Source organism: Dermacentor albipictus, chromosome 3 (assembly GCF_038994185.2).
Source record: "Dermacentor albipictus isolate Rhodes 1998 colony chromosome 3, USDA_Dalb.pri_finalv2, whole genome shotgun sequence".
Classification (NCBI taxonomy): Eukaryota; Metazoa; Arthropoda; class Arachnida; order Ixodida; family Ixodidae; genus Dermacentor; species Dermacentor albipictus.
In genome coordinates this window covers 71,538,277-71,561,045 of record NC_091823.1, presented here as the reverse complement: position 1 = coordinate 71,561,045, position 22,769 = coordinate 71,538,277, and the positions used below count along the sequence as shown (strand labels likewise).

The window sequence follows — 22,769 nt, the reverse complement described above, 5'->3', positions numbered from 1 at the left end:
ACGCATGAACGCGTTGTGTTCGACAAATCTAGCAACGTTGCAGCATGAGCATTCGGACCTTCCCCTGCGGAACTTGAAAAGACTGGCAGTACGTGGTGTTATTACCGTTATACAATTGCAGAGAAGATGCATTTAAGAAGGCGCCCAAGTTTAGTCCCTCAACTATTTAATACCGCTGATGTGCTGTATAATACATTTTTGTCCGTGTGCGTGCCTTCTGGATGTCTACAGCGCGATAAAAGAAGTCTGAGTACGAATTTTAATAATTACTAACAGAGAAAAGGCATTTTTTTTTACCTTAAACGAAATGAAATAGCTGTCCGACGCACAGGGCGTGCATCTGAAGTGCGTGGTTGAAAACGTCTGTTTGTAGGGCAAAGAATATCGACCTAGGTTACAGCAGTCTTCAAGACATCATCCTGAAAACCCAGCCGGAGCGAGGCAGCACCCTTCAGAACTACCTCAAGGAGATGCCGAATTTTCTCAGGGTTGTGGCGTAAGTACACTTATGTATAAGCACTCAACAACGCGACATGTCCTATGGTAAAAATAATGTTTACTTGCTGAAAACTGGAAAAATGCCTCATTCAATGATTGGCAATAAATGCAGGTAGTCACGTTTTAACGAACAGTGTTTTAATGCATGGCGCCTGCACCGAGGTAATAGAGAGTTTTAGTATAGCGTAAAACCCTTGCGTTAGCGTTAGCGTGCGACGCAACGCTAACGCAAAGAAAGACTGCACTGCGCGGCACAAGGTAGTGTTTTAGAATAGCGGAACGGAGAAAAGCGTTAACGTTAACGCAAACAAATACAGCGCCATCTAGATGTAAAGACACAAAGTACTGGAAAGCCAAATCCACACGAAATGTCGAGCTTATCCAATGCCGAATCCGCAAGTGTGTCCCTAAGTCAAGCTTATCGAAAGCCACAGTCGCTGCGTTAATTACGCATGTAGGTGTTTGGTTTGAGCGTTGTTTTGTCGAGAGTCGCGAAACATACCGATTAATCTTGGCATGCTGCGATCGAGTGTTCTGTGGGACCCATATTACGTGTCCTTTTTAAGTTGGGATGACATAGACACCCTCATGCTTCGGGAATGAGAGCGACCGCTCAGGTTCTACGTGTCCTCAATATCCACTCAACGTCGAAGCTATACCGGAGGGGACGTTTCGCCGGCAATTTCTCTTCCAGAAAGCGGATTTCCCACTTCTTTCCAATTTTTTGCAACGGGCGCCCACCTTGACGTCCATCCGAATGGGTTCAAGGCGAAAATCTCCTTCACAAGGTTCATATCGTCGTCGTTGGTAAAACGCACACGCATTGTGACCACAGCACCGACCACACTACTGTGTTTTGCCGCGGAAAACATGACATGCATCGGTTCCACATGCGGCTTTACACCAAGCGAACGAGCGCAATACACTTGGGCGCCATCTCGAGGCGGATACAGCAAACACATTTAGCAAACCCATAGAGTTGCTCTACTAACTCTATGAGCAAACCCTCTCGTTAAGCCTACTGCGCCGCTAATCGAGAACGTATATCGTAAACAACGCCCATTTGTCACCTGTGCACCGCTGCCGAAGCATCATCACACAAATCTAAGGCGAACACGAGCATTAGTGGGGAAGGATAGAGCCTAGCAGTGCAGGCAGACGGCTCGATAGATCCGAAGCGGGCTGCTCTCACTTCGACTGGCGCCGCCATCTTGCCGTACGTAAGGCTCCCCTTGCGTGCGTTAGCGTGCAACGCTAAATCCTGAAAATAGCGTACGTACGTAAGAGCTCCAGCAGCGTTTACGTATAGCGCATGCGCAGTGTGGTGCACGCAACGCTAACGCTAACTCTTTGCGTTTGCTGCTTTACGCTATACTAAAACTCTCTAATATAGTACGGAGAAAACTGACGCTTCTGTGGCCAAAATCACGAAGACTTTCGTTCCTAAGACATCACGAATGGCTGGCTCCTGGGGCCTAATTCACAAACTTTTCGTTCGTAAGGTGTTGTTTGGCGTTGGCCGGCTGACTTCGTAAATAGTATGTCCCTGATCAGGATTGGCTCTTACGAACACTTCTATCGTAAGAGCTTTAGTGTGGATTTGAGTTTTGCGCTCATACTGTCAAACGTTTCGGTTAACTTGAGCTCTGGGCCCTTATTCACACACACACAAAAAAAAAACTTTTGACGTAACCCATCCCACGATGACTGCCGACGGTAATGCGATTAGCATCCGGGTAATGTAGCGACAAACTATTGCCGAAGACGCGTTTATTCAAAATCTGCTGTGGTCACTCTGAACTTTAGCTTCGGATGTGGGCGCACGCACGCTTCTCCAGTGTCGGCTGCGCACGTTGGTGTATGTATGGCACTCGCTTGCCAGTGGCGGCCATGAGGTGGACGGCATGACGACGACTACATGACGACAGAGTTGTGACAATGGTAGAACGACGATGAGGTAACGGCGTTGATGTAACGGACGATGGCACAAGGACAACGGGACGAGGACGGGTGCATGGCGACGATGACGTGAGGACGGTGGCATTACAGCAACGGTATGACGGCGACTCTGTGAAGATAACGGCATGAGGAGAGTCGGATGGCGAATTTAGAATGACGATGGTGGAGCAACCGCAGCGGCCTCGATCAGGGCGGCGATATGACAACGAATACATGACGGCGAAGCAAGGACGACGACGTCAACGGTTCCGTCGTCGTCGTAATCCCATGCCCATGATGGGCATGGTATGACGACGATGGGCGTGACGACTACTGTACGACGCCGACTCTAGGACGAAGATGGCGTGACGAGGACGGCACGACGAGAGTTGGATGGCAAAGCTGGAACGAAGACGATGATGCAACGACCTCGCGGCCATCACAAGCCCGTGCGCATGCCTAGTGGCTCAAGCTGTTAGACAACTTGGTTCATAGGGTCGACGTGAAAAGCGGTGACGACGACGGCATGGCGAGAGTAAGATGATGAAATTAGAATCACGTCGATGGAACAGTCACGATGGAGGCACGACGACGGCACGACGTCGAATGCACACTGATTACACGACGACAATGACCAAGCTTCAATGACGGCGATGCAACGGCCACGACGGCATCACAGCCAAGAGCACACGTCCTGTGGCCCAAGCTATTAGAACATTTAGTTCACTGGGTCGGCGTGAAAGGCGTGACGACGATGGCATGACGAAAGCCAAGTGACGAAGCTGGAAGGATGATCACAAAACGATTCTGACGTCATCACGACAATGGTATGACAACGAGTACCCGAAGAGCGTGTGACGGTGATGGCGTGGCAAGGACGGCACGACGGGATTTGGACGACGAAGCTGGAATGACGGCGATGCAACGACCGCGACGCCGTCACAAAGTCGAGAACTTACCTGTAGTGGGGGGTCCAAGCTATTGGACAGCTTCGCTCACTCGGTCGGCATGAAATGCGGGACCACGATGACGGCATGACGAGAGTCAGACGACGAAGTTGTAATGACGGCGGTGGAATGACCACAACGGCATCATTTGACTAGATAGATAGATAGATAGATAGATAGATAGATAGATAGATAGATAGATAGATAGATAGATAGATAGATAGATAGATAGATAGATAGATAGATAGATAGATAGATAGATAGATAGATAGATAGATAGATAGATAGATAGGCAGGCAGGCAGGCAGGCAGGCAGGCTCAAAGTGCCTCAAGTAGGCAAAGAATATTGATCACAATAAATATTTACGCCAAATCTGTTCCCAAAGACACATAACCATTCGTTGTGTCTGACACAGTATTAGTGAAGGCCGCCGACCCACGGTTAACACTTGCGAATGAAAAGCTTTGCGAATACGGCCACTGATCTGTTATTAGCCACATTAGAACGAGTGCCCGATGGCAGGTGCCATCAGCCACTCGGTACGGGCTATGTACTTTTTCTATCACACAACTTACGCACTACGCATTCAACGGAATCACTTGATGGCCAAGAGTGTTATTGCTCTGCTATTTCCGGTATCGATTTTTAATACTTTGATAAATAATATTATATTTAGGAGAACGCTGGCCTTTGTTCATTCGTTTCGCCTTGTACGTTTGTGCAAAAACTGATGCAATGAACAACGCTAGTTTCACACCGCAAATACGTACATTTATCGTCAGTTCAAAGGGGCGGTGTGCTTGTGTTGCCTATCCACGCACAAATAATTGGTGATGTTGTGCTCCTTGAAACGAATGTGATAACTAGTTCAGTGAGGACAACCGTACGATGCAGGCAAGCTATTTTGCGGGGCCATGTGCGAAACTGTTTTTTTTTTTGTAGTATAACTGCGTAATGATAGCATCTGCGACTAGCGCGGGTCATGACCATGTCGCTAACGTTGTAACAGACAGTGTCAATGTTTACGAGCTCTGCTTAAAAGAAGGGACACGCATTTCTCCTCTTCCTCCTGTACTGCGTCAGTCAAGCGATCCATGCAAACAGCGACTATATACTCACCTACTAGCCCTACAAATACACTGCTATACTGTACAGAAGGCCGCAACACAAGCACCTCCGACAGTCAATGGTCTAGCACGAAGCAAGATATCTTGATTGAACGGAAAGAGAAAAACGAGGCCTCACAACCGAGTCTTTGATTTGGTCCCACTCTTCCCGCGTTGGAGAGCAGAAAGTTAGTCATCTACGGAACAGATAAACGAGAACTGTAGATAGATAGATAGATAGATAGATAGATAGATAGATAGATAGATAGATAGATAGATAGATAGATAGATAGATAGATAGATAGATAGATAGATAGATAGATAGATAGATAGATAGATAGATAGATAGATAGATAGATAGATAGATAGATAGATAGATAGATAGATAGATAGATAGATAGATAGATAGATAGATAGATAGATAGATAGATAGATAGATAGATAGATAGATAGATAGATAGATTCTCTTTATTGGGAAAGAGAAACACATTTATCAAAATAAAGTGAAACCTCTTATTGGAGGCTCTTTATTGAAGGCTGGAGAGGTTTGCCTGGCGGTGCGCCTAAGCTGTTCCAGATGAATGCGATGAAAAATGAAATCATACACACGTGTAAAACATACGACAATAAGCACACACTTGACACACTGTACAAAATTAAAGTATCTCGTTGAGACCAGAGTGTCGCAGAAAAGTTGACAGCAGAGCGCGGGACGTATGGGTGGCCCTATAGTCCACGGTACAAGTACATGTAGCTCAACGTGTGAACTACGTGGTAAGTTGGCTATGGTGTTAGGCTGCTGAGCACGAGGTCGCGGGATCGAATCCCGGCCACGGCGGCCGCATTTCGATGGGGGCGAAATGCGAAAATACCCGTGTACTTAGATTTAGGTGCACGTTAAAGAACCCAAGGTGGTCAAAATTTCCGGAGTCCCCCACTACGGCGTGTCTCATAATCAGAAAGTGGTTTTGGCACGTAAAACCCCATATATTATATTATTATTACGTGGTAAGTACATTTAATGCAGTCATTAGGACGCTCCTTCGGAGTGCGAAGAAGTTGCAATTGTGGGTTAGGTATGCTGTGTCATCTCGTACATTAAGAGGAGCGTAGATAGCGCAAGTTTCTTGATAACCTTGAGCCGTAGCGACGGCGCCTCGGAATATCTATTGTGTTGCCTATTTTCCTAAACTTGTTCGTGTGCTTTCGCAAAAAAAAGAGAGAAGGAAAAAAAAATCTATATACATATGAACGCTTCCGTGTAGAAAACTGACGCGGTCAGTACAGAAAGCGTGTGCCCCGCAGATACCGTATATGCTCCCTTTTATAGAGCCTATCAGGCTTTAGGGATCCTATCAAGGTCTCTAAAGTGAGCCTATACAGTAACTCTAGTGCCCGCGTTGCCGAATGCCCTTTATCGGTGGCAACGGAGTCCCGAAGGTGTCTGTTCCTTTCAAGTTTCCTTTTCTCTTTCAACCTCCCAGGTTACTGCCTAAGCGTCCCCTCGTAGAAAAGTAGAGAGGAATGTTTTCTGGAAACGGTGATTGATGGGGTACCGCAACGACATGCCGGGATGGCCACACGTGCAGGGGCGACCGCGTCGCTCTGGAGCGGGTCGCCTTCGAGGTGGGCGAGGACCAGGCGAACCAGGGAGTCATATACAGCGAGATGCGACTCTTCCCCCACCTGATGGCCTGCCAGCACACGACGCTACAGCTCAGCGCAGGAACCCCAACTGTCCGCACGGCCGCCGACGCGGTCGAGGCAGTGCTCGAAGGATTCCGGCGAGCCGAGAAAGAGCACGGCATCATGCTGAGGCTGGTGCTCGCCTGCTTCAGGGACAAACCGGGTACGCGTGGATGCATGCGCACGACCTAATAATGCAAGCAACACGATCGGGCCAGTTGGTACGAGCCTGTGATTGATATAGGGACACTTGATAGGGACACAGGAGCAAGTGTCCGTGTCAGGTTCGCACTGTACATGTGACCATGCATTCGCGCAAGTGCGGGTAGAGGACACGTGACCAGAGTTATCGAATCGCACAGTTTCCCGCGTGATTAGCACAGTGTTGTAGTCGAGGTTAGTTCTGTGCCGTCGTTCTCGCTGCAGCACACAGAAGCGATCGCTCACAATCATGCAAGCACATTTCGAGGCAGGCGATCCTGGAATGCTGGCCTATACGACGATCGTCGCTCTAGAAGGAGATGAAATCACTATTGAGCTTTCTGCATTCAAGTAACTGAAACGGCCGGAACACTCACTCGCTTGCATTTGTGCACGCGCGCTCCTGGCTTTCCTTTACATTTTTTCTGTCGCCCCTCCACTCTCCCACGTAATGGGTAGCGAACGGATGTTTCTTTTCAAATTTGGCTTCCTGGCCTTTACCATCGCTTTTCTCTCACACAAGTTTAGTTCACTTCGCCAATAACTCACGCGTCGACTGTAAACTATTCCATGGCCGATTTCTCCAATAAGGAAATTACGCGACTACAATGGAAAAGTTGTCTAAGAAGCCTACTTGTCGGGCCTGGTTACGCATGATGTAAAGCTTAAGAGACACCGGAATAATTAAAAGATGGGGAAGTAAACATTTTTTAAGTTGTTTATTCAGCCAATAACTCATGCGGAATATAACTGTCTCGTCTAGACGGCTTATGAAAGACATGAATGCCCGACAGTATGTCAGTCACTTTCCACATCCTCTTTCCATTCCGGTTTTGGTTAAACATGCAACACAAGAACCTTGATAATGAAGTAAGCCAAGTGAAAGATAAATTTGGGTTATAATCAGTGTGCAGTGGCAATGGCAGATAATGTCTGCAAAAAGTTCAGCTGTAGAACGAAAAACAAAAACAAATATATTTGTATGCATCGGCGCAATGCCTGTAGTGCCCTGCCCAAATCTGTATTGATTTTATGTGGCGGTCACTTGAGCCAAAAAGTGCTTATAAAGGCTCTGATTATTTTTGCTAGCTGCACATGACCATACCCTACTTCTGCACGGGCAATCTTATTGATTCTAAATAGGTAAGAAGATGATTGATCTCTCATGTTTCTATATGATATCGAGTAGTTATTACGAACGATAAGCTAATTGATTACAATTTATAGAGCCTAGACGAACACGGCGACGGCCAACTGAACACAATTCTTGCGGGGAAAAAAGGCAATAATCTCTTTGAGTTCGACTTTTCATTTTTAGTTACGAAAAAAAAAAGTTTTCTTATGCGCATTGGTATTCTTACACCACTCGGAGACAGCCGTATCGCGACGAGCTCACTTTCTTTAATGTTTGATAACTTCAACTGCCACCTGTATACAGTTCTACAGAAATAAACTGAAAAATATTTTTGAAGTAGCAATCATATATCCCAGGTCCTTTGACTTGGAAGTGTTGTTTACGCCGCAGCCAACAAGCACAAAGTAAAAGCGCGCTGGTTAATTTAGAAAAAAATTTGGAGCCAATTTACATTGTTGTTCAACAGTAGAAAGCATACACTCACCCGCCGTTTTCCGCACAAAGGACCGCATGAAGTTATTCACGTTTACACATGCATGTGTGTGTTGATGTCTACATAATACTGTTAATGCAAATGTATCTTTCCTGTTTTGCCCACAATCGTTAGCATGTGCCTGTTCGTGCACAAAGTGTATGTACATGTGAGCCCTTTCTCTCCTTGTTGCTTCGGTCATTTGCGTGATACACGGCCCTCGTGATTTACGGTGGTGGGGACTCATTCGGTGCTTAGTGAAGAAACATGTGCACATAGATGCGTTCAGTGCATTGTGGTATTTTGTTGGAGAGAAAAGAAGTAACTGTTTCAAACCGCCAGCATTTTCCTCTAACCTTAATGGTTTGAAAAGGTTGGGCGTATAGGAAACGAGAGGAACGAAAGAGGACACAACCCAGGAGCAGTGCTGTTGCGTTCCCTGTTTGGTTGCTCTCACGTGCGCCTATTTTTACGCCAAGGCTTTTTAAGCCACGAGTACCTTACTGCCTTTCTCCGCAAACACGTGTGAATGATTAAAGCGTATCAGCAGGAAACGATCATTGCCCTTCAGAGTGGGCGGAGGAAGTGGTCAGCCTGTGCCACGAGTACCGCAAGCAAGGCGTCGTCGGAATGGACGTGTGTGGAGTGTTCGCACCCAAGAGGACCGAAACGGAGGGGGAGGAGATCCTGCATCCTGAAGTCATCAAGGCGTTCCAGGTGCGAAGGCTGGCTCGCCCAGCGTGCGCCTGTTCCCTATCTGTTCCCCATCGACTGCACCCCATCTTGAGCTCTATCGAAAGACTGCTCCTCGAAAGAGAGGAACAGTCTTTCGATAGGACGCTCGCACAATAATGTGTCTTGTGCGACTGCTGTGCTTAAACGGCTACCGTTTGGGAGAACGTATGAAGAGAAGAAAGCGTACCACTATGTGTAGAAACCCATGTTGACTGAAATAGAAGTCACCTCCGCAAGTACTTAATAATAACGTTCCTTACCCGCCTTAATAATTTGGGGGGTTTAACGACCGGGCACTGCCCATGTTTTGGCCGTTAGGACACCGTAGTGCATACCACAGCTGCCGGTGCCCTCAAATTGAGGCTTCGACACAAAGGTTAGATGTTTTTGTGAAACGTCAGGACTTATGCATGTACACATCTATATGACTACAGAACATTGCAGCGCGAAACGCGTGGATGGGGAAATAAATAGTTATCCACCTTATCAATGTCACCTTATCATATTCTTGAGATATAAAACAGCCAAAGACGAGGAACAATGACGAATTTTTCTAATGTTAGAATTCTTGGTAGAGGCAGGGACAAGGAAGATCGTTAAATTCTCGAAGTGTATCACATCAGCATGCATGGGGATAATTGCATCAGCACAACTTCTATCTGATGCAGAACAAGTTAAGTTTCCTATGGCACTGACGCTAGCTACTTGCTATTCAACGTTGTGTTGCGTGGGGTTTGGCTCTTCTGCTACGCATTCTCGCCTGGTTTTCCTCGGAGGCGTGTTTTTTCAATAAAACACAGTTGTTAGTCCGGTCGTTTTGTGTACCACGTCTCTACTGTGTTCTCCGTCCTTTGACTGGTTTATATCCCAAGAACATGCACCAACTGACCCAGATCGCAATTCCTCTTCTATAGGATGTAAAGACGACTTGGTGTTACATAGTCGTAATGATTCCAGAACTTCACCGCAGTTGCACTTATCTGAACTTCAGTTCGCGATGATCTAAAGACATTAACGCGATGCACAAGCTCGGGCTGCATTAGATGAGTTTGTTTGCATGCACGCCACTCAAAGTTGATTAGCTCATGTCATAGGCATGCGCAGGGTCTTTCTATTAGGAGGGGGGGAGGCAATATATTGCTATGTTGGCTCAATAGCATACGGTTAATCATGCTTGTTTTTCGTATTCTAGCGTGCTTATTACCTCTTTAACTTGTACTTGTATTTGAAACTGCTGTTTTTGAAATGGTGGTTCCGAGACCGCCAAGCTGCTAGTCGATAAGCTGAGTATTTCTCGCGTGCTTCTCCGTGTCTGGCTGAATGAGTTGGAGGGCAGAGCTAATATATCTACTATATAAGTAAAACATTATAAAAGATTAAAATTTAAAAATAATGCTGATTTATCGTTAAGTCAGAAAGAGATACCAGGCAGGAAGGAAGGTATTATAAATCCTTCCTGTTATTTAGAACGCTTTAATTTAATGTTAAGGCTACAGAGACCAAAGGGAATGTTATTTCAGTAGAATTTCTGCTTCCCAAGAACCACTACATCTAGGAAGCATACTAGGTCATGTGCCTTCTTCAAAGCAAAGCTAAGTTTTAATTTTTTGTTCTCATTCATTCAGTGCATCGGCTTAATTTAGAAGCTCTAGCGTATCTATGTGCATGCGCAAGGATGCACAGAAGGTCACGCAGATTCACTCTTTCCCTTTTCCTTTCTCTATTCTCCATTTTTCTAAGCGCCTGTGCAGGGTAGCAAACAGGATGCTCGTCTCGCTGACCTTCCTGCCTTTCTACTCTTTGCTTTCTCTCCCTCTCTGGCGTATACACATCAGTACCATCCTCTCTCTTTCACCTGTGCGGACTATGATCTTTTATTTTCATGCTTTTTCTTTTCTTTTTTTCCTCCTCATCCTTCTGGAATTTTTCTGTCACCGATTCTATTCCCTGTCTAGAGTAGCATGTGGGCGCCCTACGTACACACTCGTACAATTCTCCGAGTTTCGTTAATAAGCTCTCTCTCTCTCTCTCTCTCCCGTAATCCAGAGGGCAGCCACCCTGGGCGTGCACCGGACGGCGCACGCGGGCGAGGCAGGCCCGGCCAGCAACGTCTCCAGGGCCATTGAGGAACTGCGCACGGAGCGCATCGGGCACGGTTACGCCGCTATGCGCGACGGAGGCGCCCCCTTGAAGCTGGCGCTCGACAGGGGCATCCACTTCGAGGTCTGCCCCAACAGCAGCTACCTCACCGGAGCCGTGAGCCCCGGAGAGAGGCATCCCATGCTCTGGTGCGTGCTCGGCAGGGTTCCCGAAGAAGTTTCGTGCAACGTTAGTGCAGCTATGCGCCAAGTCTTCGCGCCATGCGTTATTCGCGTATGCGTACGTAGAACGCCTCGCGACTTTTTTTGTACCTTATTCAATGCACATACGCGTCAGCAGGTGGCGGTGTTCTTGTTGTTGACCTAAACGTTTTGAGCATTGTTAGGGAACTTAGGTTGAAATAAGCAGTGGGCGTTATCGAGAAAACGGTGTATAATTAACGCGTAAGGGTGGGGTAGTTGGGAAATTGGCATTGTTGTATAAGTCCAGTGCGTTTTAAAAAAAAGGAATGAAGACAGCTGGACAAGAGTGCTAAGTGAGGATGGTTGGTGGAACATCGACATACTCAAGAAACAGTGCAGACAACGGGACTGCGGCAAAACTACAACTCAGCGCACGTGTTGTCGTCTCCGCGTGTAGCCACGTTGCCAGTGCTGTTTGTGCAACAGGTAGAAAGAACAAGGCCGGAGTAATCTAATTATTTTCTTCCAGTTTTTTTGTTTATCTCTTCACGCATCGTCGGTCGTCGGAGCGGTGCTCCGCCTACGTTCATTATCAGAACGAGCCGGTCGTGAGCGATCGATGATTCTACCTTAATCGTTCCTAAAATGCGTTTGAATTGTTCAACAGTGTCGAAGCCGAAGTTTTCCCAGTGCGTGCATCATGCCTTTCTCGAACACCCGTATCTGCGATTGGGCTCAGTGCTTCGGCGACCATGGCCGCGATAATGCAACGATTCTATTCCAATTCGTTTCGCACTCACGCTTCGTTAGTAGGCCGAATGACGCTTCGTCGTCATTATCGCTGGAATCAACCGGTGAGTGATAAGAAAGAAATAGAATCGTGTCAAAGGAATCGCTACATTATATACCCTTCCCATGTCTACGTGCGGCCCCGTCATGAAGGACGCAAAGGTTATGCGCCTGCTATGTGTTGTTATATTCTGTGCAGTCTACGGGACCACTGCGCTAGCTACTCGTTGAACACGGACGACCCAACCATCACGCACACGAGAATCTCGGACGAATACCAACTGGCGCTGAAGCTGGGATTCCGGCCCGATGACATCTTGGAGTCGGTGAGAGCGCCTCGTTTTTCTTCTGTTTGCCCAAAATGCCAGTCTGGGGCATGTTGCAGAAGACCAACACTTAAATGCGTGTTACCTCGAAGCCAAACAACGCAAGACTTCTGCGATGGGAGATAAAGGTCAACAGTCCCTTGCGCGCTAGTTGGGAATAACATACCATTACACGCGTCATGCGCCTCTTTTCACAGCATTCAATTGAAGATTCGCTTAACATAATAATAATAATAATAATAATAATAATAATAATAATAATAATAATAATAATAATAATAATAATAATAATAATAATAATAATAATAATAATAACAATAATAATAATAATAATAATAATAATAATAATAATAATAATAATAATAATAATAATAATAATAATAATAATAATAATAATAATAATAATAATAATAATAATAATAATAATAATACTCAGTTTGGTTACGCCCACTGCAGGGCAAAGGCCTCTCCCACACTTCTCCAACTACCCCGGTCACGTACTAATTGCGGCCATGTTGTCCCTGCAAACTTCATAATCTCATCCGCCCACCTAACTTTCTGCCGGCCTCTGCCGGCCCCTTCCCTTGGAATCCAGTCCGTAACCCTTAATGACCATCGGTTATCTTCCCTCCTAATTACATGTCCTGCGCATGCCCATTTCTTGTTCTTGATTTCAACAAAGATGTCATTAATTCGCTTAACATAGATTCTACCAAATCCGTTTGATCTGATTCTTCCATTTTGTTTTTCCCTTTTCGTCACTGAGATGCACGAAGCCGCGCCTGCTTTACCAACGCGATCGGCCGCTTAGCGGAATGAGCGATAAGAAATTAATAGATACAAATGAAAAGAAAGCTTACAGGGTACCGCTCCAGGTTTCTCACAGGTTGCATTCCAGTACCACGCATTCGGGTTTGATTTCCACTGGTGAACGCGAACGAGGAGCGGTTGCGGCTTTTGTATGCGTCAGTCGGAGTAATAAGCGTTTTCTTGACACGCAGTGTGGTGTATATCATATCAATGTTCTCGACATCAATGATCGAGAAACGTACGGCTAAGTTCTAAAACAAACACTATAGCGGTACGTATTACGCGATGTCAATACGCGGGCGCTTTTTCATTCAGCTCTTTGTTCCGAGATCTAATTTGCGGTCACCTTGGCAACGAACTCGCGCTCAGCAGAAAGAAAAAAAAACGAAAAAGAAACGTGGCCCTTGAACCACGGTAGCGAGTGTGTACCGGGTATCCCGACCTTGAAGGAAACAGCTGCTCAGTGTGCGAACCAAAGGCCGAAATCACGAAGCGTTTCGTTTTCACGCAGTCGCCGCCATTGGACGAACGTTTTCGCTAATAATATCTCCAACATCACAATTAGCGGGGCCTGCTCTTACGGACATTTCCAACGCACTTGATCGTGAATACGAGCGCTGATTACAGCTGCGTTTATATGGATGCGACAGTATATAGCGCATCGCATTTGTTAGCGCACCACGGTAATCTTCTGTGACAGCTTTATCACGTGGCGCATTTCCCTTCGTCCGAAGCAAGTTGGAACCTGTTTACGGCGTGTGCCTTTAGCCACTGAGGGGGAAGGGGGTGGGGAGGACACACACAGGCTGCCATATCACTATTTTATCTCCATCCTTCGATGCGATTCGCCCGCGTTTACATGCACCGTGTGAGACGACTTACCGCGTCTCGAACTACGCTCTCCTGTCGCATTAATTCGATTGGCTTTCCTGGCGCATTAGCGCCGTTTACAGAGATGCGATGCGCTAGAAATGAAATATGGGCCACTGGTCGCATTCATGTCAACACTATACTTATGGTGAAGTGCTGTTGGGTTGGAACAATACATACATAAGTTAGACAAACGGCGATGTCAAAAATGAAAAGATTAACGTTACGGATCTGTTGAGATTATAGCTCTGAATGCGTGTCTAAGTGATTGTGAACATTGGGAACTATGAGTAGAATGTGAACATGGCTGACATGTGCAAGGTGAATTGTTAATCTTACTAAACAATGTCGTTGGTCTTTCTCTCTTTCTTTGTCATTGTGTAATTAGTATTTATACTTATAAAACCAACATTTCATCCCTTTCTTTTTTTATCTGCGTATGAATGAAGTTTTACCACCGAAGAGGCCGGTCACCTCACAAACTTAGCCAAGAAAAACAGCGACGAAGCAATACGGGAAGTAAAATACCAAAATATTATCGAAACAAGTCGATGGATTACGAAGAAAAATAGAAAGAAAAAAAAGAACAACATAAAAAAATTATTCCACTCTGAAGTCAAGAAAGGTTATCAGTATGGCGAATCACATTGACATCTGTTAGCCAAAGGTTCATCCGGAGTCTTTTATTCCCAATGTAAGCTGCTATCAGTGCAGGGATACCAAATAGGTTTTACACCTGCGAGTGGGTACGATAGTGTCTGTTTCGATAAGAGAGGACAGTGAATGACAAACTCGCAAAACTCAGTACTTGACCTCCTGTATTCGCGAAACGTTCACATGCTAGAAATGTTCATAAGAACTAACTCCAGTCAATTTCAATGCTGAGCGTGTTATTAGTCAAAGCGTCCAGTCAAAGGCAAAGATAACAAATGAGACACTTTGTGAATATGGTCCCAAGTTTTAACAGCGCGACACAGGACCCACAAGGAAGAGCAAAGACAAAACGCTGCAACGAGGGGCTTTATTTCTGAAAGCACATAAGCACATGTCGAAGGCACGCACAAAGGCAAATCGATCAGAAATGAAAACTATTTGTTTCTTATGCCAAATGAAGCGGACGGGTACCTCACGCGTGCTTCTTCAGGTGACAAGATGCTGAAAGCTTAAGTACCTCACAAAGGAGCTGTTAGAGGTGCTGTCTTATTATTTTACAGTTTTCGAATATAAGAGTGCAGCTATACATCTGACTGTTGTTCATTTAGCATTGTGCCGTAGAAAACTGCTGGTTACAATTGTGTATACAGGTAAAGACACTTATCTAGAATGCGTTCCTGACGGCTAAACAGTTGCCAGAGCATGAGGTGACCAGCAGGGCGAGACAAGGCAAGGCATTGCTCGCATGCAGCCGTTTCGCACGATTTGTTATAGTTATAGCTGTCGTCAGCGCCATAAGGAGAGAGAGAGAGAGAGAGAGAGAGAGAGAGAGAGAGAGAGAGAGAGAGAGGAACAAGCAAAGGCAGGGAGGTTAACCAGACTGAGTCCAGTTTGCTACCCTACATGTGGAGAGGGGAATGGTGAGTGAAAAAGAGAGAGGTAGAGAGAAATAAGGATAGGGTTATAGGGCTCCTGGAGCACGCGGCTAACGCGTTCTGGAGAAGTGGTTTAGCCAGAAATTTCTTGTCTTGGGGAGGCATCTCTTTGACTGCAGAGTGAGAAAAGGAGGGGAGGGTGGGCTGAACAGTGCCCCCCTCTCTTCCTCCTTCCGGCTACACAACTGTCTTGACCTCTAAGCTGTCAAAGTGAGTACGCTGCTGACGTATACTGATGTATGTGTTGATACCTGTGAATCCGTGCCGCGCACCGGACTCTGCAGGGGTTGCTCAAGATGAAATGAGAAACTATTCGCGGTAGTTTGTTATCACCTTAATCTTGAAATATACCTCTGACTGCTTCTATCTCTTGTGTGTCGAGGTGGTAAAATCGGCTAGTTGCAGCGATGTGCCAACCAGGCAAACTGTGCAGCTTGCTGTTGACGTATGTAGACACAGATGCAGACCCCTTACGAGACAGTGGTACATGCCACAGTTGGGGGAGCAGGCAAAGAATCGGGTAGCTTAAAATAGAGTGAGAAGTGTAAAGGACAAATAGGTGCTGTTTGACTTATTCGTCGCTGTTCGACTTATTCATCGCTGTTCTACCTTTTTTTTTTCTTTCAAGAACCGGGCCGCCATTGAGGCATCCTTTCTTTCGCCGGAGGAGAAGAGGGAGCTGCGGAAGAAGTTCGAACGACTCAACGCCTCGTCGAGCACGAGCTGCTGCTTCTACGACCACAGCCCGAGAAAAAGCGTTAAAAACGGCGACGTCTCGCCGAACCAATTGGCACCTAACAACGCCATAGTTAGCCACTAATATGTGGCGAACGCAACAACATGTCTCCCTCAGCGTCTTATCTGGAAAAATAAGTAAATAAATAACAAGATGACGGCCGGTACTACAGACCAGGGCTGCAGACGTGTGGGGTTTTGAGTCGCTTTTCTTTGTTTGTTTTGACGGATGGGAAATAATTGACACAGCATGAATAAAATAAACATGCATATTTGATAGAACGCATTAATACACCAGCAAATACAAACCAGGGCCGCGGACGTGTGGGGTGTTGAGTCGCTTTTCTTTGTTTGTTTTGAGGGATGGGAAATAATTGACACAGCATGAATAAAATAAAGATGCATATTTAATACAACGAATTGATACACCAGCAAATGCTATTAGTGGCAAGGGATATTACTATCGTCTCTCGGCACAGTTGGGGCTTTCGACATTCCTGAGAGGCCAAAGAGACTTCCGTGCATCAAGCGTTTGTTCCGCAGATTGGTCTACACTCTGCTATTTATTCATTTATCTCATCTCAAAGTACCTTACATGCCCCAAGGGAAGCATTGAGTAAGAGGGGCGTCGTTGAACAAACGACAACAGAAAACCGATACAAGAGAGCTAAAAATGTGGCAGGTAAATATGTTTACAGCGATAACGTGCTTGAAAAACAGTGTTACAAGTAAAAAAGGGAAAGCAATAGAAAGAGTTGTCAGGAAAGGAATGAAAAGCACAGTTCACGGTACATAATATAAAAAGCGGCGCATCACTCGCGAAAAATAACGCACATAGCGCGAGCACATAAAACAAACAACAAAATTGAAATTAAAAAAATGTGAAAGAATAAGAATGCCCAGAAAAAGAGACAATTCAACCCGGCCTACAGAACGGCCGCCCAGTTTGTTCTTACTGAAGTTTGTTCTTCTTCTGAATCTGTGCGCGTCTGAATCTGTGTGTGTTGGAATCTGTCTGCGTTATGGTGTCACCACGAGCGTTAGGTTGAGAAAGAAAGCCACCATAGCCCATTCAATGTGTAAATGTAAAATAAAGAAATAAAGAAGTAATAGCAAATCGCGGTTTCTTGTCACTGCGGTTTATAGTTATCGTTTTTGTTCTTTTTGGAACTCGGCGTACACGGCATGCAAGACAGCAACAGCACAAGTGGAAAAGTCGAAGGAAGAAGCAAAGAAAGCTCCACTTTAGAAAAGTTGTCTGTATTTGTTGGCGTGCAATGGCAAGTCGTCGTGGCGTCAACGCGTCCTTTGCGAGATTTCTAAGCGGCGAGAGCCAACTGGCCGACTTAATTGCCCCACTAGACCTGGCGAATAACGGCAGTTCGGCAAATGCTAGCCCCGAAAACAACATCACGGCGGCAAACAACGCCGCAGGCTTGCGCAGGTTGCCGCGGAGGGACCCCCCTGCTGGGGTTACGCAAAGTGCATCCAGTAATCAAGAGGCGATGGACGCCGAAATGAGCCCCGCGAGCGGAGAGGAAGCGACGACCGCCGAGACCGCGACCACGGCAACGGCACAGATCCCGCGAGAAGGAGAGCTAACGGCCATTTTGGCCGCAATTTCCCAAATTAATGAAAGGCTAAGCAAAATGGACGCCCGACTCGAGGCTGTCGAGAGTCAGCCTCATATGCGATCGGTGAAGCACAAGCGCCTAGCGCCAAAAGTAGCCTCAACAGCGGTGAGGAACCGCTTCGCGTCCCTGAAAAAGGAGCGGTCCGAAAAAATCAAAGGCGCGATCGCGAAAAGGCGCAATCGACTCGAGACGTCCGGAAAGGATGATGCAGAAGCAAAGTAGGAAGCACAAGAAGAAAACCGGGGGGGATACCACCGTAATTTACCAATGGAACTGCCGCGGGATTCGCAACAAAGAAGCGGAACTATTATTACACATTGACGGGCAAGAAAACAAGCCCGATGTAATTGCTTTGCAAGAAACAAACGGGAAACCAAGACTACCGGGGTACGTCACTTACACGGACCCCACGGAGAGAGGAACGGCGGTGCTCGTCCGCAGCAACGTGGCGGCAACTCAACATGTCACGGCGCAGGGTGGGTGCGAGCACACGCTGGTCGAAATTCATGCGAGAGAAATTGGCAGCTCGGGTAATTTATTTGTAATGAGCGCGTACTGCCGGCCGTCACAACGGCAGTACGAATTTGACCGCATCGTGAGCCAGGCGAAAGGGTTGGCGGGGACCAGACCGCTCCTGATCCTCGGCGACTTTAACGCCCCTCACACAACGTGGGGCTATAAGTTTCAGTCCAAGAGAGGAAAAGCATTGGCCAAAGTAATGGAGGATCACGAGATGGCCCTCCTGAACGAGCCGGACGTAACCACCAGAAGAGGCAACAGTGCCGCGAGGGACACCACGCCAGACCTGTCATGGTTATCAGGCACGCTAGACGTCTCCTGGAGAAGCGAAGAAGTTGACCTGGGGTCTGACCACAGCGTGATCGGCATTACAATCCGAGGCTCCCGATATCGGGCTGTGCTGGGGACGGCGCGGATCACAGATTGGGACAAGATGCGAAAGTTTACCCAAGAACAAGAGGCGTCCGAGGAAGAATCGGGACAAGCTGAAACACAAAGGACCTACACCGAATGGGCGAGGGACCAGAAGAAGGCCCTCGATAAATTTACCCAAGAAATCGCAACGACGTCGCAGGCACCGTACGTGGACGCCAGACTGACCCACATGTGGGCGGCCCGGCACTCGTTAACGCGGCGGTGGAAACGTCAGAGACACAACAGAAAGCTGGCCAAGCGCATAGCAGTCTTGAACAAACAGATCGCCGAGCACTCGGCCAAACTATGTAAGGAAAATTGGCTGAAGACCTGCGACGGCCTGCAGGGCAAGCTCTCGACGTGGAAGACGTGGTGTCTCTTGAGGCATCTGATCGACCCGCTGAGTAGCAAAACTGCGACCAATCGCAACCTCACCAAAGTATTGAACACGTACAAGGGAGACGGCCGCAGGCTCCTGGAAGACCTGAAGGCCAAGTACTTAAAGACAGAGAAGGGCCAGTACCCGGTGCCCGAGAGGTACGAAGGACCCGTCAACGAAGAACTGGACCGGCCGTTTACCATGACGGAACTGTGGACAGCGATAGATGACAGTAACAAGAGAAGTGCACCCGGCAGGGACGCCATAACTTACAAATTACTCGGTAACATGAGCGGTACAGCGGCCAGCGGCCTCCTAGAGCACATTAACGAAGCCTGGGAGAGCTCGCAGTTGCCGAAGGAATGGAAGGACGCCGAGGTCCGCTTCATTCCAAAGCCCGGAAAGGCCCTCACGATAGACAACATGCGGCCCATCTCCCTCACATCCTGCGTGGGGAAGGTGATGGAGCGCATGGTCCTTCGCCGGCTACAGAAGCACCTCGAAGAAACGGATCAGATGCCAGAGACGATGTACGGCTTCAGGCAACATCTCAGCACCCAAGACGTGACGATCCAACTCCACGAACTGGTCGTCAAGCCGGCAACGAGGCACGCGCCGCGCGGGATACTCGCTCTCGACCTGAAGGGAGCATTTGACAACGTGTCCCACGCGAGCGTGTTGCAGAATCTAAACAAAACCCGGTGTGGCCGAAAGACATTTGGCTACATAAAAGATTTTCTGTCGAACCGAACGGCGACCATCAGGATAGGGGAAGAGAAGTCGGACCCTGTCGAACTCGGCGATAGGGGCACCCCTCAGGGATCGGTCTTGTCGCCCCTGCTCTTCAATCTGGCCCTGCTGCCCCTGCCCGATCTACTCAAGCAAATTGAAGGCGTGGACCACGCGTTCTACGCCGACGATATTACGGTGTGGACGGCCCGAGCCGGATCCGATGCCTGGATGGAGGAAGTCTTGCAGCGGGCGGCAACGACCGTGCACGAGTACGCAAAGTCGTGCGGACTGAGCTGCGCTCCCCAGAAATCAGAGCTGCTCATGATCCAACCGGGAAAATCCAAGAATGAGCTGCCGCCGAACGTGACTATCACCATCGCTGGAACTACGATCAAGCCAACACAGCAGATTAGGATTCTCGGCCTACTACTACAGAGCGACGGGAAGGCACAGGCCGCCATCACAAAAATCAAGACTTCAACCGAACAGATACTTGGTATGATTCGGAGGGTATCTAACAGAAACCGAGGACTTAAAGAGGACGATGCCATGCGCCTGGTACGCGCGTTCGTCGTGTCGCGGGTTACCTACGCCGCGCCGTATCTCCAGCTGACGAAGGCGAATAGGGACACCCTAAACACGATGCTTCGTAAGGCAACGAAACAAGCACTAGGCATGCCTATTTACTCGTCCACTCAAAAACTGCTAGACATGGGCGCCCACAACACTGTGGAGGAGCTCATCGAAGCCCACCTCTCTAATCAGAGAATCCGGCTCAGTCACACGGTACACGGACGAGCCCTCCTACGCAAAATAGGATGGCAGATCGAGCCAGTACCCATCAAGATGGCCCTTCCGGAAGACTGGAAAACGATCATTCAGACAAAACCCCTTCCCCGGAACATGACGCCGGGCAAGGACGACGAGAGGCGCACCGCGCGAGCTAAAGCACTAGCCCGGAAACTGGAAGAGAACCCCAGGGTCCTCTACGCGGACGCCTCGCTCCGAAAACACAGTGACCGTGCCGCGGTGGTGGTTACATCAAAAGACAGGCTGATCGTCAGCGCGTCCCTGAAGACAACAGACCCCGCAGTTGCCGAAGAAGCGGCCGTGGCCCTCGCACTCACACAGCCGAGCGTGGACACCGTAGTCACCGACTCGAAGACAGCCTACAGAAGCTTCCGCAGGGGGGTAATCTCCTCCGCGGCCCGAGCCATTCTAGCCAAGCACAAGCCTCCGGGAAGAGCCATAGAGCTCGTGTGGGTCCCGGCTCACTCGCAGGTAGCAGGCAACACCATCGCCGACTACCATGCCCGAGAAATGTCGATCCGGGCCGAGCACGAGCCGGAAGAGCTACCGCACCCGGTTACCAGCTTTCGGGATATTACCCGGATGTACCGAGAGGAAAGGTGCAGACTGCCAGAACCGCACCCCAAACTCACCAGGCAACAACAGACGATCCTGCGTCGAGCGCAGGCGGGATCGCTTGCGCACCCCGTACTCATGAACCGCATGTACCCTGCGGAATACGATATGCTCTGTCCTTTTTGCAGAAGAGAAAAGGGCACCCTGCCGCACGTCTTGGCAGAGTGCACAGAGCTCAAGACCCCCCCTCCTCCCCTTCCCACCAACACCCCCAAACCCCAACCCCTTGAGCGATGGGAGACCTTGTTATCCAGCCCCGCCCTACCGATTCAGCTCGCACTGACGGACAGGGGCCGGGAGCTGCTGGAAACATATGGGTCCCGTAACTAGGGAACCACCCCGTCTGGTGCCTGCGTGCACCACCGATTTATTTCGGGCCCAGCAAATGTTGCTTCATCATCACTAGACCTTCTGCCTTCAGGAGCAACCTTATCACGTTGCCAAGACGCGGATGGTCTATCCAGTTCACTACACACCTACAAGATTGTTTTTTTTTCAGCCTGTTCATTATTTGCGTCTTCCACAGCCATACTGCAAAGGTGCTTCCTTTTTACTACACTGCATTAATAAGTGAACTTGTTTTCGAATTCTATTCTCAATAATGTTGCATTCTTGCTATCATTGTCGTACGTAATCTACACAGAGTCATCAGGCACCCTCTAATGCTTTCAATTCTTTTCATGAATACGCCCGCCATTGTGATGCAAATAAACGTAAATTGAACTCATTTTCTCAGAAATAAACGCTGAATGAAACCCTGACGTCATCTTGAACAAGATCAACAAGCGCCGTAGCACTCGATCTTATGATGCCCCTATCCGCAAGCTTATTTTTGTGTTTTTTCTTTTTTTGAGGAGGAGGGTGGGTGTGCACTTGTACCGTAGAAACGTCCCTCGGAGTCTCGGATGTGCTCGTTTTTATTTGCAAGCACCCAATGTAAACTGTCATCGTCGCAACTCCATGATGTCCTGGTGGCAAGCCACCATGGCGTGTCGCGCAAGTATTACCACACTTTATTTAGGTTGGCATTTTTTATTTAGGTTGGCATATACTATGTTGTGCGTCATACTTCGCCACATTCATTTTTCAAACTATGCTAGAGCTCGAAAAGGCCGTCCAACTCACTGGGCCCCTTTCCTCTGTTTATTCCTGCAAAGTGTGTGTCTATCGCTGTGGTTACCAAATATGCCTAACGGCATGCTATCACTCAAGCCTTTCTGGTGACCTGAGCAGGTGAAGTCGCAGGCTTTCTTAAACACAGCGTTGACGTTCACTATGGCTATCCTCAAGTACTTTTCGCGGACATCGCTTACCGCTTTCTCTCCAGTGTCATCTTCTACACTACTCGCTCGTGCTAGACACAACAAAAACACGCAACGACCTTAGTGAAGTATCAATTACATGCTAGTTGACGTGCTGTCCATGTACATTTCCGCTGATCACCGGAATATGAGCGTGGTCCTGTCTTTGGTGACATTATCGGTCTACAGCCTCGCTCAACAACACCGCTCGTTATTCATCACTTTTTTTTTTCTGTCGACAGGAA

At 47.8% G+C, this 22,769-nt stretch overlaps 1 protein-coding gene across 1 annotated transcript in view; it reads left to right on the top strand.

Annotated features, from left to right (window-relative positions):
* LOC135900696 (adenosine deaminase-like) overlaps positions 1 to 17,237 on the top strand; it is a 43,576-nt gene extending 26,339 nt beyond the window's left edge. The window contains exons 4-9 of the mRNA XM_065430237.2: positions 374 to 496; positions 6,080 to 6,339; positions 8,556 to 8,701; positions 10,766 to 11,007; positions 11,990 to 12,116; positions 16,014 to 17,237. Coding sequence (XP_065286309.1) covers positions 374 to 496; positions 6,080 to 6,339; positions 8,556 to 8,701; positions 10,766 to 11,007; positions 11,990 to 12,116; positions 16,014 to 16,205 — 1,090 coding nt within the window. The 3' untranslated portion in view covers positions 16,206 to 17,237. The remainder of the gene's footprint in view (positions 1 to 373; positions 497 to 6,079; positions 6,340 to 8,555; positions 8,702 to 10,765; positions 11,008 to 11,989; positions 12,117 to 16,013) is intronic.
* Positions 17,238 to 22,769: the final 5,532 nt, after the last annotated feature.